The 19,428-nt window shown below is 39.7% G+C and overlaps 1 protein-coding gene across 5 annotated transcripts in view; it reads right to left on the minus strand.

Moving 5' to 3' along the window:
* The window catches only part of sema3ab (sema domain, immunoglobulin domain (Ig), short basic domain, secreted, (semaphorin) 3Ab), a 411,101-nt gene that overhangs the window by 41,226 nt on the left and 350,447 nt on the right, over window positions 1–19,428 (minus strand). For all 5 annotated transcript variants that reach the window (XM_043714218.2, XM_043714215.2, XM_087999317.1 and 2 more), the window contains 6 exons: window positions 12,449–12,563; window positions 12,287–12,356; window positions 10,670–10,814; window positions 5,572–5,791; window positions 2,434–2,525; window positions 366–407 (listed from right to left, as the gene is read on the minus strand). In XM_043714218.2, the coding sequence (XP_043570153.1) occupies window positions 366–407; window positions 2,434–2,525; window positions 5,572–5,791; window positions 10,670–10,814; window positions 12,287–12,356; window positions 12,449–12,563 (684 nt within the window). The remainder of the gene's footprint in view (window positions 1–365; window positions 408–2,433; window positions 2,526–5,571; window positions 5,792–10,669; window positions 10,815–12,286; window positions 12,357–12,448; window positions 12,564–19,428) is intronic.

A 19,428-nucleotide genomic window follows, 5' to 3' on the forward strand; every position in this document is an offset into this window, starting at 1 on the left:
TGATGATCCAACTCCGTTTATTCCATGACCCACCAACAACCTTGTGAAGGTGAGGAAGATTCCTGCCTCAGAATCAGGAAGACTTCCAGCTATCGTTTGGAGCATTCAGCTTGTTTACTGGACAGGTGGTTCTGCTAATACATGACGTTGTGTTCCTGTGCAAGCCCACGCTATACAAAAATTGCACAATATAAGTACACTTAACGTGTTGGCGATGTATTCATGTTATGACCAACACACACTTTAAAAGTTTTAAAAGTTCTAGAAAAGCATTCCCTATTTTCTCAATCGCAACACAGCCAATTCACATTAATGAAAGATGCATAATAGCAGAGCTACCTCTACAATATTGAACTAGATCTCACCTGTTTTGTAGAAATTTTCAGTGTTGTGATAGGTGTTGGCTCCTGTAAGATAAAAATGAAAATGTCACTGGTTTCTGTTTTTAGCTCATTATAAAGGTTTGAAATATCACAGTCATTGCTCATTGGAATATTTATTGACCTCATGGGGACAATTTAACAATACAGATCCAAGATAAGAAAACAGAAAGCCCATCAGTTAAATGCTTGTCCAATCATGCAAGTAACAATTTTTTGGTGACATTTTGTTGACATTTAGATTAATAACACAGGAAATTCAATCTTCAGTCACTTAATGATTCATGGTTATTTATAGCTTAATAGCCTAATGCTCATTTTAGAAACAGAAAAGTTTGTTCTTCCTTCAAATTCATTTCGAGAAGTTTAATGATGCAGTTACCCATGGAAGATATTTTCATTGAGTTTCTGCTTTGGGTGTAATTGGGAGATTGTGTGGGTGAAATGCGCTTCAAGTTCCCATGAAAATAATTTGCAATTTTACCAAGGTAAGAATATAAACCCATGGAATTAGCCAATGGAGCAAAATGATGGACCAAACAGCCTCTCTCCATGCTGTAAAAAAAAGTATAATCATTTCTTTCTTCTCATTAAAAGAGTACTCTTTGTATTTAAGAGTGGTCACCCAAAGTTTTATTAATAGAGCTAAAAGCTAGACTTTTTACAATTAAAATAAATATTTTCTATGAGTGAGCAGACCTCTGCCTATTCAAAGCTAAAAAGTCACAGAAAATTGCTTTTAAAAAATATATCATATAGAACTGTTTAATAGTTTCATTGGTGTATTCTGTCAATCAAATATTTGATGATATTCCAATTAGTACTTCTCTATTGAGAAAAATAATTTGATTTTTCTCCAGTAGATCGGGAGAATGCAGCAATATTGATCTCAGGATACAGTCACCCATCCATGCGTGTAGAAAGTGAGGTCTGCAGATGCTGGAGATCAGAGCTGGAAATGTGTTGCTGGAACAGCGCAGCAGGTCAGGCAGCATCCAGGGAACAGGAGAATCGACGTTTCGGGCATAAGCCCTTCTTCAGGAACAGGCCATGTTTTAAAACAGGCCTGTTTTATGCAAATTGAATCATGAACACGCAAGATAGATCACAGAAAATGCGATTATGAACAGTTGTGAGTCTCCCTCATCAATGCATTAAATCCCTTGAATTTGCGTGCTGCTTTGGCATATTCTGCCCAGATTTCAGTGGACCCTCAGCATAAAACTATCAGCAGTGAACAGGAAGCTCCCCTTACACAGGACATTCATCAAAACAGCTTCTCCTTCCAGACCATTCTGTGTTGTAGAGTTTAAACAGGAGGCTCACGCCAGTCAAGTGTAGTTTTATCTTTTATTGGTGAAAAATCAAATTCTGCTTTAAACACCAAATATTCATCCAATTTCTTCAGCTCCCTGTCACAAATGCTTTTTGTCAATGTGAGGACTTGGTCATTAAATTTAAGCCAAAATGCAAACAGAGAGCAAATTCTCATGAGCAGTACATGTAAAGTTAAGGCATGTACAATAACCTCCTATTGTTCCTTACCTACTGCTTTACATCAGTTTCCCTTTTCACTTCTGTATATTAAAGAAAATACTTTTAAAGTCTAACTATATTGCCTGCATTTTTCCAATTACTTTTATAAAACAGAAATCTGTAATTATCTAAAATCAAATTGCCTTATCTCAGAAAATGATTGTAATTTTTTTCCATGAATTGGAGATTATGTAAATATTCTTAGATCCAGGGTTAACTGCAGATTTTGTTGAATCACATCTGTTGAAGGCAATGGGATGATCACTAATGGGAGACTCATTAAATTTTAAACATGCATCAGATAATCAGAAATCAGCCAGAGATCAGAAAAGTCAAGCTGCGAGTAGAATCAGATACTATCAGCCTCCGTGTTTGCAACAAATGCCAGTCATCCTGTCATGGCTGGTGTGACCTCCTTGAGGAATACACCGAAGGGCAGAGATAGGATGACAGGTGGATTGCTAGTGCCTTTTGCAAGAGAAAGCTTTTGCTTAATGAGAAAACTAAGAATGCTCACCCTCAGCACTGCTAATTCCTCAAGTAAAACCTCCTCAAGATCGTGCCAGGTCTCCCGGGGAATAGAAACCACCTTCAAAACTATCCCCACATCTTAAGGGAATGAGATAGAAAACACAGTTTAGTTTATTATTCTGTTTGCATTTTATATTAAATGTTATTTTAATATTTGATAGAGATTGATGAAGAAGGTTCATTAGAATATACCACCTTGCTTTCAGTACACTCAACATCCAGTTTTCCTCAAATATGTACTTCATTGTTTTATTTCCAGAGATGCTTTTCTCACCATTCTGCTAGTCACTGTGAGAAACAAACTGTTGCACAGTTCTTTAATTTAAATTATGCAGCAGCATAAATAGATGTACATTCTCCTTATCCTTGTGGAAGGCTGAATTATCATTGTTCTAGTACTTCTAGTGAGGAGCGAAGCTCAAATCACTGCTGGCTGAAGAATGGGTTCAATATTGACACCTATTCTCCAATCCTCCCTCCATTTGATCATTCTAATAAGTTCTTGATCTCATGCCACTGACGGAATTATACAGAGCACATGACAATAAATGACAGAAATGAATAATAGTGCTACATTTTACTGTCAATTTCAGCTCATGTTTGAAGTGAGGGTTGAACTCTCAATCTTCTACCTTGGTAAGAATGGAATAAATAGAAACAAGTTGGGGGGAAAGTGAATATTAAAGTATTAGGTGAACCATGATCAGTTTTGTTTAAGATCCTACTGCTGTGGAGGATGCAATGTGTGATCAACTTGTGCTGTTCCTTCTGATGTAGATACCACACCAAAACAGCATTCAGAGCATTGAGAAACTGAAAACAATCAAATTGAATTTGATAGTCCAGTGATTGAAGAGATTTTTAAATCTTTCTTCCTTTATTTCCATAAAGATAGCATTTAGTTCAATCAGCATTATTCAATCTAGGCATTCCCCACACTTGAACCCCGAATGGTTGTCAGCAGATAATGTTATTGCAGGGAATATCCCAGTTAAGCCTGATAATTCCCTGACTTCATATTGATACATGTATGCGCTACAGCAGGAATGAATGGTAAATGACCAAGACCACTGAAATTCAGTTAACCTTCCTCTGCACTTACTAGGCTAGTCCCACCATAAAACTATCAACTTCCACTCTGAGTGAGAATCAAAACTGGGATCCAATTGGTTTGTACGCCTTCATATTCCCCGGCTCTTGTCCGAGAAAGATATTGAGGACTGAAATTATTTGCATCTGAAAGGCTTCTAGGAGCTGACTGAAGTCCATCCTTGAATGTTATAGGTCTCTGTTTATAACTTCTTTTATACAATAGGCATTTTATAAAACAGTTTAACAAAAATGTGGTCTGAAGAGAATAGATTGTTATTTGCATTTGTTAAACCAAAAGTAGAAAGTGAATTAAACAAAGACAGGAATCAATCTTTAACATATCATTGACCTGGTAATTAACCCAAATTTTCTTTGAAAGTATTTCAATTTGCCCAAAGTGAAAAGATGGGTCTTTTCAGATTAATTCGATCTGATAATGTTGTGTTTATTTTTATGAAATGAATTATCTCAAGGAAACATTATTTATAGTTAGAGTTTGACACCAGAAATATTGCACCTCTCCTGGGTTAAAAAAAAAATCATCTGGACAGTATTATTCAAATTTAGACATTTTTTATCAGCAATGTACTATGTATTTTCAAATGAAAATCTGGTCCTTTCTTTAATCTTCTGGAATAATCATTTGATTTGATTTATTGTTAAAATTTTTCAATCGTGTGAGGTCAGGGAAAAAATATGGAGCCTCAACTTCAGGACAACTAATCAGGCTGTTGGCAGAAAGCCATGATCTGATACCAAAGCTGAATACGTTAAAGATTTTACATTGACAAGTTCTCTGTAGCAGTGCACACATTTTCGAACACAATGCCTAAGGTCATTTTTACACTGATCTCACCTCCAGGCTAGCTGTAAAATTGCATTCCTGATTATTTTCAAATGCAGTGACTTCACCTTCAACATTCAGCTCACTGAATTGTCCCTGTTCATTGTTGCAAAGTTGTGCAGATAGTTTTGATGGAATTAACTATTTAATTGGTCTGTATGTGCAAACTGAGCTGGAACCTTGGTGTAGCATCACTTTGTTTTGATATGGAGAATGATATAATTATTAAATAATCAAGTAAAGACAAACAAACCAATTCAGACAAATCATAAACTGGGAGAATGGAGTTTGAACAGTTTGTCACAGCAGCCTGAGCAGTTTGTGGTGTAATGGTAGTGTCCCTATCTCTACACCAGAAGATCTGGAGTGATACGGTGGTTCAGTGGTTTTCACTGTTACCTCACAGTGCCAGGGACCGGGTTCAATTCCAGCCTTGGGCGACTATCTGTGTGGAGTTTCCACATTCTCCCCGTGTCTGTATGTGTTTGCTCCAGGTTTCCTCCCACAGTCCAAACATGTGCAGGTTAGGTGAATTGGCCATGTTAAATTTCCCACAGTATTCAGGGCTGTGTAGGTGAGGTTCATTAGTTGAGTAATAGGGAGAATGGGTCTGGGTGGATGACTCTTTGGAAGGTCAGTGTGGACATGATGGACCTGTTTCCAAACTGCAGGGATTCTATGATCTGGGTTCAAACCCCCTAATGTCAAAGAGGTTAATGTTAAAAGGAATTGTAACAATATCTATTTCAAGTTATACCTGGATGCTTTATATTATAACGCACCTCATGCAATGTCAGTGAGAGTTTGATTCTGTTTTGAGGGCTGGATCTACCATCTAGAGAACTCCATGTATTTTTAATGACATTCTATGCCCAAAGTCTGGACTGGCAACACTGGCATGGACAGGGCATTCCACTAGTTAGCTCATACTGCTTACTGTGAGTGTCCTGCATATTGCAAGACAATTGCACTTGTGCTGCAACGTTCTGTCCAGGCTGTGCAGGGGGTGAGTGCTCATATGGGACTAATTGATCAAATAATGCTTAACATTTTTTGATTGAACCAAAATGTTTCTGTTTCAAACTCATGTTGCAGTGAAGCTTCAATATCTAAGCATATTTTATGAGTAAAAGGGAATGTAAGTGTACTTTTCCAAAGTGCTGAGCTAAATATGTTCAATGTTATTACCTGTTCCAATGAACATGACATCATACTGTCCATCTTCAGCTTCCACTCGATCAACAACTATCTGTGTGAATTGATAATCTACATCCGTCTTAATGACAATTGGGCGATTATTGATGGGCAACACTGGATTGTACATGGCTGGGTGACTTCTGGCAAATGTAATTACGTCATCAGGAAAGTCCTTTGTTGATTCAAGTCCTCCAAATGTTTTGCTAGGACACTTTAAAAGAACACATCAGTTGGGGAAAAATAACATAGAGCTAAAATTGACACTGTCAAAAGTATCAAACATTTATTCACAAATACAAACATATAAACAAGGAACCAGAGGAGGCCACTCAGATCTTTGAGCTTGCTCCCCCCTTCTATAAGATCACAGATGACCTGATTTTAACCTCAACTCTACATTCCTCATGTCCCACCTATAGTCTTTCATTCCCTCAATAATGTAGAATCTGTCTACCTCTGTATAAAAATATTTGTAGATAGAGAAAGAGAGATTTGATTAAGAGAGAAGGAAAAAATGAGGAAAAGAATTACAATTCCAATGACTATTAAAATCTATGTTATGGGATGCCAGACCAAATTAATTTTAATTGTAATGAATTAATAATAAAATCGTTACTGTAATTAATAATAATGAATTTTCAGTGCTGGAAAGGCTGACTGACAAGTAATTAACTTTTATCCCAGATAGGGTACTTGGACTTAAATTGACAATATTTCAGTGTAGGGCAGAGGTCTGTAAGAGCACACTGTGTGGAATCGAAAGTGTTAGGGCAATAATTCGTAGCTTCTTAAAACTGCACAAGACAGACCATTGTTTTTATTGTTGCAGGAGCCATATCTTGAGGTTGAGCTAATGGTGGAAGAGTGGATTAATGTGTCTATCTGTACACTGTCTGATCATGCTGTAGCATTCGGTCATAATTATCAAGGAGCACTATGAACTTTAGTCCTTGGAATGCTTTTTGATGATTGCATTGCATGGCAGACATTGGCCAGGATTGTAAAACATCAGATGAAAATGAATTACTCGCTTCTAAAGTAACCTTGGCACTTTGCACTTCATGAGGCTGAAAATATTTAATATCCACAGCAACATTTCCCAAAGCTGTCAGCCACAGTTTCTAGCACTGACACGTTCAGTTCTCATATGTTTGTACGCAACTGCTGAACATTTTAAATCACTCAATTGAACAATAAACCTGCCTTACAGGTCAGTAACCTATACAGTAGGCTAGAAATATAACATCTTTTGTTAACAATTATGGACTAAAATCACACCTTGGAAAAATAATAAGGAACATTCTAGCGTGTCTTTTCAAGATTCATTCCTCACTGTTCTGAAAATGGTGGAAATCCATTTTTTTAAGCAACAGGTTCGAGAATGTTGCATAAATTCATATTTTATACTAATTGTTGGGAATTTGGTGAATTTGGGAGCAAATTGATTTAACTCTTGGGATTTCTATGTCCACATGACATTCCTTCACTGTCACTGGATAAAAGTCATGGAGCTTTCTTCCCAACAACACTGTGGCTGTCACATTCTCAAGGGACAATTAGGGGAAATCTATTTCCCTACTTCAATCTCACTACACCATATACACAATAACATCGTCAACCATGCATGCTTCACAAGGACAGACAAGACTTTTGCATCAACTATCCACATGGTCCAAACTAAACTTTACATCCACCAACAAGCTGCAATTTGATTAATACCTTCTATTGTCATTTAAGGCCTGGGGAAATGTTTGGAAGCAACGAACAGCTTGAAGTGATCAATAAACGAGGTAGACAGAAGGATATAAAATAGCACTGACATAGTGAGGGATTTTTAAGTACTTGTCGTAACAGCTAGAAACAGGTGATGAGAAAGAGAGTTAACTGATTTTTTTAGCTGGATATGGATGAGCTTTCTCGTATCTCATATACACTGATCCATTGGATACAATGATCCATTCAAAATTTTAATTTCCTGATGTAGCATTTGAAGAATTTTATTAGCACCTGTCAGAAATATGAAGATTCTGGATTAGTGGTGCTGGAAGGACACAGCTGTTCAGGCAGCATCCAAGGAGCAGCGAAATCAACGTTTAGGGCAAAAGCCCTTCATCAGGAATAAAGGCAGAGAGCCTGAAGCGTGGGGAGATAAACTAGAGGAGGGTGGGGGTGAGGAGAAAGTAGCATAGAGTACAATAGGTGAGTGGGGGAGGGGATGAAGGTGATAGGTCAGGGAGGAGAGGGTGGAGTGGATAGGTGGAAAAGGAGATAGGCAGGTCGGACAAGTCCAGACAAGTCATGGGGACAGTGCTGAGCTGGAAGTTTGGAACTAGGGTGAGGTGGGGGAAGGGGAAATGAGGAAACTGTTGAAGTCCACATTGATGCCCTGGGGTTGAAGTGTTCCGAGGCGGAAGATGAGGCGTTCTTCCTCCAGGCATCTGGTGGTGAGGGAGCTGCGGTGAAGGAGGCCCAGCACCTCCATGTCCTCGGCAGAGTGGGAGGGGGAGTTGAAATGTTGGGCCACGGGTCGGTGTGGTTGATTGGTGCGGGTGTCCCGGAGATGTTCCCTAAAGTGCTCTGCTAGGAGGCGCCCAGTCTCCCCAATGTAGAGGAGACCGCATCGGGAGCAACGGATACAATAAATGATATTAGTGGATGTGCAAGTAAAACTTTGATGGATGTGGAAGGCTCCTTTAGGGCCTTGGATGGAGGTGAGGGAGGAGGTGTGGGCGCAGGTTTTACAGTTCCTGTGGTGGCAGGGGAAGGTGCCAGGATGGGAGGGTGGGTTTTAGGGGGTGTGGAGCTGATCAGGTAGTCACAGAGGGAACAGTCTTTGCGGAAGATATGAAGATACTAGTTTCACATAGGAATATTAAAACTGAATTACCTCACTAATTGCAAAAATCAGAAGGATTATTAAATATTTCCAACAGGTTAAGCCACTATTGGAATATTGCATGCAATTCAGGTCTCCCTGCTATAGGAAGGATGTTGTGAAACTTGAAAGGATTCAGAAAAGATTTACAAGGGTGTTACCAGGGTTGGAGAGGTTGAATAGGCTGGGGCTGTTTTCTCTGGAGCGTCAGAGGCTGGGGGGTGACTTTATAGAGGTTTATAAAATCATGAGGGGCATGAATAGGGTATCTTCTCAAAACTCGCTATGGATAGGGTAAATAGACAAGATCTTTTTCCCAGGGGTGGGGGTGTCCAGAACTAGAGGGCATAGGTTTAGGGTGAGAGGGGAAAGATTTAAGAGGGATCTAAGGGACAACGTTTTCACACAGAGGGTGGTGTGTGTGTGTGGACTGAGCTACCAGAGAAAGTGGTGGAGACCGGTTCAATTACAACATTTAAAAGGCATCTGGATGGGTATATGAATAGGAAGAATTTAGAGGGATATGTGTCAAATGTTGGCAAATGGGACAAGATTAATTTAGGATATCTGGCCAGTATGGACAAGTTGGACCAAAGGGTCTGTTTCCAGGCTGTATATGTCTGTGACTTTATAATGAGAGAAAGTGAGGGCTGCAGATGCTGGAGATCAGAGCTGAAAATGTGATGCTGGAAAAGCGCAGCAGGTCAGGCAGCATCCAAGGAACAGGAGAAACGACGTTTCAGACATAAGCCATTCCTGAAGAAGGGCTTGTGACTTTATAATGTCAAGGTAACAGAAACAGAGTCTATACATAAAAATTAATCACAGGCTGTTGTAAAAATTGTTAACTGAAGTTTCTTTGAAGTGTAATATTTATCCAGTTTTATATGGTAAGATCTAGACTCATCACCGTATTATTTCTGGAATTAAAAAACGTTTGTCCTCTAATACTGATAATAAACAGGTAAGGATAAAGTTCCCATTTTTATTTATCTAAACACAGCCTTGCATAAAGGGAGTGTCAGGTGATGGATAAAGTTGAGTGGCCCAACAGCTCAGTGATCGGTTTTGATGACTGGAAGGTTGGGATAGCAGATGCAGAATGTTCCTAAATGTTCCATGTTCCCTCCCAAAGTGATCACAGAGGAACAATGCCGAAGGAAAGGAAAAGGAGCAGCAGAGCAAGGGTGTGAAAGCAGAGCAGGATAGTTTCCACATAGCTTTTTGCATTGTTTCATCAGATATTACCCTCTGATTCTCAGAAAAGAACAATCAGAGCAATTAGGTGTAACTTTGTGTGACAGATTACAGTAAACTAGCCAGCTTCTTAAAGACTGAAACAATTGCTTTGAAGTTGTTTATGGTGAGATATTGCTCACTGTGGTCACTTTCTTAGTTGCTATGTAATAGAAACTGTCTCACTCCAAAGGGCTAGTATTTTTTCACTCAAAGATGTTAGACAAGATACGAGATTGGAATTGACAAGCGCAACAGAAATAAGAGAAAGAGGACATGTTAACTGTACACATGGATAAAAAAGGCCTGAGGGAATTTTACAGTCCAACAGATCTAGACAGAAGCAAAGTAACCCTAAACTCTATAGACACTATAAGCAATACATTAAAAAAAAAGTAGAATCCTTACAGTGTGGAATCAGGCCATTTGGCCCATCGAGTTCATACTGATCCTCTGAACAACATCCCACACAGACCCCACCATTCCCATTTCCTATTCCCCATGGCCAATCCACTTAACCTTTGGACTGTAGGAAGAAATCAGAGCACCCAGAGGAAACCTACGCAGACACAGGGAAAATGCATAAACAGCAGTGTTGCTAGGCTAGGACCAAATCCAGTTCCCTGGCAGTGTGAGGCAGCAGTGCTAACCACTGAGCCACTGTACTGCCTATAGAGGAGTAAAAGGGGAGAAACAGTGGAAGCAAGGAAAGGAAATGAAGAGGGATAAAATAAAAATACAAAAGCGGAAGGAGTAGGGAATTTTTAAAAATGTAAAATAAATGTTGAGCCTTAATACATGTTTGAAAAAAATAAACATTTTAAAATCTTCTTCAATCGTGGTGTTTAAGATTTACACATATCTTTATGAGATTGAATATTACACAATGGCTTTGCTGCAGAATAATTCATGTTACTCCTTGTTTAAAGGTCTATTCAGACACAGGTTTATTTTTGCACTAATTTGATAAACACTTACTGTTCCTGGGCGTGGGTAAGGAACCCGTCCTTGGAAAGGCACCCACTGATAACTTGGGCCTTCTCTGTGGGCATATGGACCCAAGAAGACCCTCCTTACATCAGACATACTGTACATACACACAGCTGACCCTTTAAAGATGTTGCTATATAGAGAAAAAAAACACACACAAGTAATCAGTAAATCACCCAATTATGAGAAAATATAATAAGATTCATGTCATTAAAAATATACTGACATTCAGAGAATGCTCATTTCCTTTCAGAATGCCTTAGCCATGATCAAGAGGAAAAGACACATGTACCAAAGGTCAGTTTGACCAAAGGACCAGAAGCTTACTTTAACACTGCATGAATTAATGACATCTTGAAACTGAGATTAACTGTTGTCTGTCTGAATGTAAGACAACTATGGATTTTATATTTACCCCCTTGGTCACAGCTCTGAATATGAGGTCAACCAGCCATTGTAAAAATGCTGATTCGTTGAGGAAACTGCAAATGAAAGTTTTTGGGCCTTTGACATTGACAGAATTGGCCTGGAATAGACAATTGAGGGTTGAACTGAACACACTCTTCCTTCGATTATCTCATGAAGAGAAAATCTCCCAAATTAATGATGAGTTCATCATCAGTGTCTAAAAGAAGTAACAGCAATAAGACTATTGGCACCTATCTGATAACATCACAATGTGTTTTCATCCTTTAGATGCTGTCAGTTCTGACACATTGGAAGAAATGAATATGAGGTGGGTGGTACCATCCAACAGTGACACACTCATTGGGGCCACTCATTTGTTCCTGGGTGAGGTGCCCAGAGCTGTCTGCAGAATTCCTGTCTGCAAACCCAACTTGGAAAAATCTCTGACTGTATTGACTATTTGCACTAGTTTGGCACTTCCTTACAGTTCTTAACTTGTTTGAGGTTTCTTTGAATGCTTTACAATTCTAAGGGTTTTCTGCACCTTTAACACAATGATCTTCACTGTTAACAATCCCAAAGAATGCCTCCCTCACCTGTCAAAGGTACATGATCCTTTCAAAGACATCCTAAACCCAAATCTATAGGAGAGTTTTACTTCTCCAAAGGGGTATCCAGACTATCTAATTGTATCCATAAAGTCAGAACTGTTCTTATCGCCTCTAATGTGCGCACTCTATGTTCCACAGTACAAGAGCCAAATGTCCCACTTCAGTGGAGGTGACTGATGATTTAAATGGCCAGCAGCCTCAATAAAACACATAGACACAACCCAAATAGACCCCACTCCCAGCCACAGAGAGCTTCCTCATTATACTGGAAACATGGGCCATGGGTACCTACAGACTTAGGGGAATGTTGTAACCCACACAAGGGCGAGAAAAGACAAGGTTTGACTGATTATGTTGCAGACATGTGGAGAATAATTTCATGGTTTGAATGAGTTTTAGCTCCTATTTTAAATTTCTTTGGAGTTTCTGCTGCTGTAGAACATCTTCAGAAGTGCAACATTACCCTTGATTACAAAGACAATGAGGTTGATACTGTACTGAGTTACAGCAGTACAGTGATACCATCAAATTGAGATAAATAGACAGGTCTTTCTTCTCTTCAGATTTTTCACGTTATTATCCTTACCTGGAAGTTGTAAAGACGCCATAGATGAAAGGATTCTTGGGATCTTTAGATTTCATGATGTAAATATCCTCTGCAAAAGAATAGGTCACCATTTAGGTACATGGAGAATGTGTTGAAAGAAAGTGAACAATGATTTGTCATGGTATCTGTTTTCCTACATACGTAATTCATCAAAATGTGTGTCGATGCCATTTGGTCCTGGTACTGCACAAATCAGACGGGCTTTAAGAAATGTCACCCATTTATTGACAAGGCTTCGGTGGCCTCCAAAGTCATTCTGATGGCAGAGAGAAGACGAGACAATTAGATGCATCAAGCACAATAATGTGACTGTGTTTTGTTAATAGAAGAAGAAAGTTTAATGCAACTGTTTTTGATAAACCGTGCTGTCTGTTCATCATGAGAGCTGGAAATTCATGGGCCCCAGCTCTGCTGATGTGCGCAAGCCTGAACTGGGTCTGCCAATGTGATCTCAGACTGTGCTGACTCCATCATTGCACACGGCTGTCTCTGGGATCTGCAAACCTCTGTGGTTCTCTTGACAGTGGAGTGAAATTTCTGCTGCTGTCCTTCTTCACCAAAACCCTGACATTAATGAATTCTGACAGAAATTCCTGGCCCATTGCACGTCCTGACATTTCTAACCTTTGGTCCCCCGTGATAATTTTAGATCATGTCTAGTTTCATTGCCACCTGAAGGAATAGAGTTTATGCTCTGTCAGACCACTAAATTCATAATACAATGAGATCATCAGGTGTGGAGCAGAGTTAGGCTATTTGGCCCATTGAGTCTGCTCCACCATTCAATCATTTTTCTCAACCCTATTCTCCTGCCTTCTCCCTGTAAGTCATGAACCCCTTACCAATCAAGACTCTATTTATCTCTGTCTCGAATACACTCAATGACGTGTCTCGACAGTCCTCTATGGCAATGAGTTCCACAGACTTGATTGCAGACATATCCTCTGATATGAGAGGAAATCACATTAGACTATTTTGGAATTCCACTTCTATCTACAGGCATTTCAGTGATCAGTGTGTGAGGTTTATCTAATGTAGATCCAAGGTTCCAATCAGATATGAGTGTTCAACTGGCAGGGGCCTGTTGCAGAGCTTTGCAAGAACTTATTCACGATAACTATCGAGTACAAATGCTGCCTATTGATCCCACTTTGTGGGCAGGGCAATTAACATGCCTTTCAAGTTGTGGATGAAGGTTTCGTTGTCTTGGTAAATTAACACAGTCACTTTGAGGAGCATTGAGCCACATTCATAGAACATAGAACAGTACAGCACAGAACAGGCCCTTCAGCCCACAATGTTGTGCCGACCACTGATCCTCATGTATACACCCTCAAATTTCTGTGACCATGTGCATGTCCAGTAGTCTCTTAATGTCCCCAATGACTTTGCTTCCACAACTGCTGCTGGCAACGCATTCCATGTTCTCACAACTCTCTGTGTAAAGAACCCAACTCTGACATCCCCTCTATACTTTCCTCCAACCAGCTTAAAACTATGACCCCTCGTGTTTGTCATTTCTGCCCTGGGAAATAGTCTCTGGCTATCGACTCTATCTATGCCTCTCATTATCTTGTATACCTCAATTAGGTCCCCTCTCCTCCTCCTTTTCTCCAATGAAAAACGTCCGAGCTCAGTCAACCTCTCTTCATAAGATAAGCCCTCCAGTCCAGGCAGCATCCTGGTAAACCTCCTCTGAATCCTCTCCAAAGCATCCACATCTTTCCTATAATAGGTCGACCAGAACTGGACGCAGTATTCCAAGTGTGGTCTAACCAAAGTTTTATAGAGCTGCAACAAGATCTCATGACTCTTAAACTCAATCCCCCTGTTAATGAAAGCCAAAACACCATATGCTTTCTTAACAACCCTGTCCACTTGGGTGGCCATTTTAAGGGATCTATGTACCTGCACACCAAGATCCCTCTGTTCCTCCACACTGCCAAGAATCCTATCCTTAATCTTGTAGTCAGCTTTCAAATTCAACCTTCCAAAATGCATCACCTCGCATTTATCCAGGTTGAACTCCATCTGCCACCTCTCAGCCCATCTCTGTATCCTGTCAATGTCCCGCTGCAGCCTACAACAGCCCTCTATACTGTCAACGACACCTTCAACTTTTGTGTCATCTGCAAACTTGCTGACCCAACCTTCAATCCCCTCATCCAAGTCATTAATAAAAATTACAAACAGTAGAGGCCCAAGGACACAGCCCTGTGGAACACCACTCACCACAGACTTCCAGGCAGAATACTTTCCTTCTACTACCACTCGCTGCCTTCTGTTGGCCAGCCAATTCTGTATCCAGACAGCTAAGTTCCCCTGTATCCCATTCCTCCTGACCTTCTGAATGAGCCTTAAACCATGACAGTAACTTTGGGGAAGCAGCCCACATTGGGAAAATCTGATCCATTAAACAGAATTTACATTCTACAAGCTACAGCAATGTTTCTTACTTCCATGGTCAGATGGAGATTAAAGAGTTTGGGTATTGTTCCTTCACCATTAACAGATGATTTTAGTGTAAGTTATAATTTGGAAAATGTCATATAGATTGTGAAGTGGCTGTAATGTGGCTAAGTAAGCAGCAGTGGCAGACATGATGTGATCCTATGTGGACAGAACCATGCAGCATTGAGGGACAAAACCTCATCAATACAAATGTACACGAATACTGCAGCTAACATCAATGCCAGACACATCATATAATTTATCTGGCACATCAGTCAAAGTGTTCAGTCAGGACAGTGAGATAATCTACAATCAAACGAGAGTATTACTTCTCTCATGTTGTCTGATATTGTGCTTATTTCACAATTAAAGCAGAATAAAGTCAAAACACATAACTCTTTCACATCTTGGATATTTTCCCCTCTGTACAAGTAGTCCCAGGTTGCAGTAGAACTGCTAATCTAGATTGCAAACTGACGGGTGCAACAGGCCAGGACAGCTGGTGATTCCACTTGGGTTTTAATGGAATAAGAGTTTCACAATCTGTCAGTGGGAACAACAAGTCCAAGAATGAGGAAAGATACCCGTCAGTCCATTATAGACTGTTCCAACTTCTTGAAGGAGCTGTCCAATTTATTTCACCTTTCCCAAAGCATGTTGAGTTTGTTTTTATAAGTGTTGGTTCTAATTTCCTTTTGAAAATTATTATTTTTTAAAAATTCATCTCACTTTTCACTCTAGTTCTTTTGTAAATTTTCTTAAGTCGGTGTTCTCTGGGTAGCAACCCAACTGTCAAAGTAAAGGGTTTCTCCCGGTCTGCTATCAAAACCTCTTAATGTTTAATGTTGGTGTTAAATACCCCCTGCAACTTTCCTGATGTAAGGAGAACAAGGTTTCCGGTCTCTCCATTGAACTGAAGTCCTAATTCCTGATACTATTCCAGTACATTACCATTCATATTAAATGCTGGTGACATCACTGACCATATACTCCCAAAATAAATAAACTATGACATGATTAGTGTTCCCATAAGGTCAGTAATAATGTTTTATTATTGTTTATTGGTACATTTTGAACTTTCATAATCAGTACACAGCCTAGAACAATCACTGTTTTTCAAGATCTGAGTCAATTTAACAACTCCCCAAATACACACAACTAATACTACTTGTTCAAAATATGACAAAGGACCAGTAGCCCCCCCTTGACAGTTCATTGTCATGAAACATGACAAGCTGCTTGGCCACTATCCACCCGCACTAATAGGGGGCGCAGGAATGTTGTGAGCATTGATGTGAAGTCAAAGTGTTTGAGTGATGAGAAAACTAGCTAAGAGCCCTGGGATGTACTCTGTTCTGATGCATGAGATAACAGCCAGTCACTGCGCACAAAGCACACTGTACTACAATACCATAACACAACGAATAGGATTCAGTCCATCAAACCTACCTTGCTATTCAACAAGATCATAGCTGACCTGCCCCAGCCCTCAATTCTTCAGCTTCTCATAGTCCTCAACTTTTCGATATTTCAATAATTTATCTACCTCCTCTTCAGATACTTGTGGTGATGTAGCCTCTACAACTCTCTCAGCTGGAGAATTCAGACATCCATTACCCTCTGAGAGAAGAAATGAACACCCCTAGTTTGAGAGTCTCCCACTCAACCCTGTGGATCCCTATCAGAATCTTGTCTGCTTCAGGAAGACCATTTCTCATTGTTCTAAATTTGAATCAATCAAGGCCTAACCCTGCTTACAGTTCTTGATTAGTCAACAAATTCAGCCAAGTTAATCTCTTTTGAACAGCGTCCAATGCCAGTACATGCTCTGGGACCAAAGCTGTGGACACTGTTCCAGGTGTGACCTCACCAAAAAGCATGTCAGTGTGATATAGAAATGTTAAATAGCATTATAAATCAGACCCAGATATATGATGTGATTTGGTGAGGCTGATGCTTTTCTGGTACCACTGTCCATGGACAGAGGGTGGAATATGGAATGAGATGTTGAGGAATACCAGCCAAGTTGGAGATCCAGGGAAGGAGCAGGTCAGGTCCAGCCGCCATGTACCTGCTCAGGAGCTCAAGTCTGGAATTTTTACAATTCCGTTTTTCTCCATTGCCTGGACAGCAACGCCCTGCATGGAATTAGACAATCATGAGATGTCCATATGTGCAAATAGGCCCCTCACCATTCACTAGTGAGATTGTTCTCTTGTTATTCAATGCTTGGGTGGAAAATTGGACATTTATTCCCTCAAGTTCAGAACCTAATATTCTCTGATTTTGCCAACTCATTCACTGTTGCTCATGTTGTTCAGGGCCTTGGAAAATTCAGTTCTGAATCTTGTCATGGCGAGACATGTTGGATAAAAGGGATATATAAAACTCTGAATTATAAAGCTCTGATGCAGTGGTGCAGTGTTGCTGTGCATTGGGTTAGGTGCCCAGATCACAGAATGGGCACAGCATTGGCAGGGTTTGTGAAATCAAATGTTTGGATGGTCATCCCAACTCAGGAAGCAAGGTACCTGGGATCTATATCTCATGGAAGGTAGCTGCTTTCCCTTAAAAGAGCTTGTAAATTTGTTAGAGAGAAGGCTGTAATAGGCAGGTTCCCTACATAGATCATGGATTGAAAGTCTTGCTGCAGACATTACAACTACAACAATGAGTTTTGGAGGAGAGAGCTGTTTAATATTAAACGACCTGCTGTAGCTCAGTCGGCAGCTTGGTCTCCCTTGATTAACAAAGTTCTGGGTTCAATTTGCACTCCAGGGCTTGAGCATAACAATGAAGGCTGACACTGCAATGCAGATGGGGTGCTGCACTGAATCATTGTATTTTCCTCCCATAATTTGACTAAGCTGTTTACAATGGACTACAGAAAATGTTCAGTAGAATCTTGCTTTGTTTAATGCACCAACCCACAATGTAATGCAAAGAGGCTGAGTTGAAACTAAACAAACTGAAGCTAAGGGCAATTTCAAATGAAATAGTTACAAGATCTGATTTAAAAGGATCTTAATATATTCTTGATGTCAGATTTCCTGCTAATCAACAGCAGATTATTTTTAGGTAAACTGATATCATCTCACAGCCATGAGCTGAATTAATCATTTCATTAAAATTATGTTGAGAAGCAAAATCGACAGAAATAACAACATGTTTGAGATTGGTGAAACAGTCTGCATTTAGAATGAAGCAGAAGCAAGAGAGGGAATATTTAATTCAAAATAAAATCTTCAATAATAAATACCTAGAAGTCAATAAGAATTTTTATGTGTTTTGTAGAATATGAAAAATTAAGTTGATGGTGTTTATCATAAAGTTAAGAGAGGTGTTGTTGAAATGTGACACTGAGAGTAAAGATGTGAGATCTATCCAAAGTCTATATTGGGAATACACAAGTGTCAGGCTAGAAGAGAGACAATCAGATTCAAGTGAAGAGAGAAATTCAACATAGTGTTGTCTGGTCGCTTAAATTCAATCCATACACAGCACAAATATTCAGGGAATTACTCCACTTCCAGGGAAACAGCTGGAGGCAGGAACATTGCAAACCTGTAGTACACTGACACCACATCGCAACTGGCAAAATCAGCAAATGTCTAGTAGAATATTGTAGATTGTATAAAATCTCTACATTTAGAATGTGGATTCAGTATGAACACCAAAACAAGACAAATCAATGGCAGTTGGAAGGAATATATTGGAAAATATGAGAGTGAAAGTTGGAGTAGACAGTGTCACACTGGAACAAGTGGTAAATTTGACTATTTAGGATCAAATGATAACAACTGATCGCAGATGAGATGCAAAAGTTACAAGATAGATAGAGATTGCAGATTTGAATTTGTGAGGGTGTATGATGCACTAACAAGACAAAAAAAGGAACATGAAATAAAATTCCTAAGATGCTACATTCTTTTCCCTTTGGTGTCTACCTCAGAAATTGGAACAATAAGCAATGATCTAGTTAAGGAAACAAATTATTGAAATGAGAATGTCAAATGTCAGTTAACTATTGCAAAAATGGACCATATGCAAATGAAAAGATGCTCAAAATTGCAAAAGAAAGAAGTTAAACCCTTAAAATTAATTTGCAAAAGAGATAATACCATTTCCGCCACTTTACCAGAGCTAAAACATGGCAGTGATCTCTTCTTGAAGCAAGGTGGAGAACACCAGGAAGTGGAGGGTTGGTCTGGGTGTAGTTAATAACAAACGCCATGGCATTGTTGCAGACCATTTACAGTGGATGTGCAAGGATGGCCTAAGACAAATGAGTGAACGCAGAGATATTTTTCATCAACTTGTTTAGAGAGCTGGGATACTTCTCTGGAGTAGGTGGCACTTGAACCCAGGCCTACTGACCATGAGGTAGGGACATTACCCCAGCACCATAGCACAACAGGACATAGCTTTAAATTGAGGGATGATTGATATAGGACAGATATCAGAGGTAGGTTCTTTACTCAGAGAGTAGTAAGGGGATGGAATGCCTTGCCTTGCCTTGCCTGCAACAGTAGTAGACTCACCAACTTTAAGGGCATTTAAATGGTCATTGGATAGACATATGGATAAAAATGGAATAGTGTAGGATAGGTAGATTTCAGATTGGTTTCACAGGTCAGCGCAACATCGAGTGCAGAAAGGCCTGTATTGCG

Source organism: Chiloscyllium plagiosum, unplaced genomic scaffold, assembly GCF_037043375.1.
Source record: "Chiloscyllium plagiosum isolate Xiang-an unplaced genomic scaffold, Cpla_swu_hap1 HiC_scaffold_23, whole genome shotgun sequence".
Lineage (NCBI taxonomy): Eukaryota > Metazoa > Chordata > Chondrichthyes > Orectolobiformes > Hemiscylliidae > Chiloscyllium > Chiloscyllium plagiosum.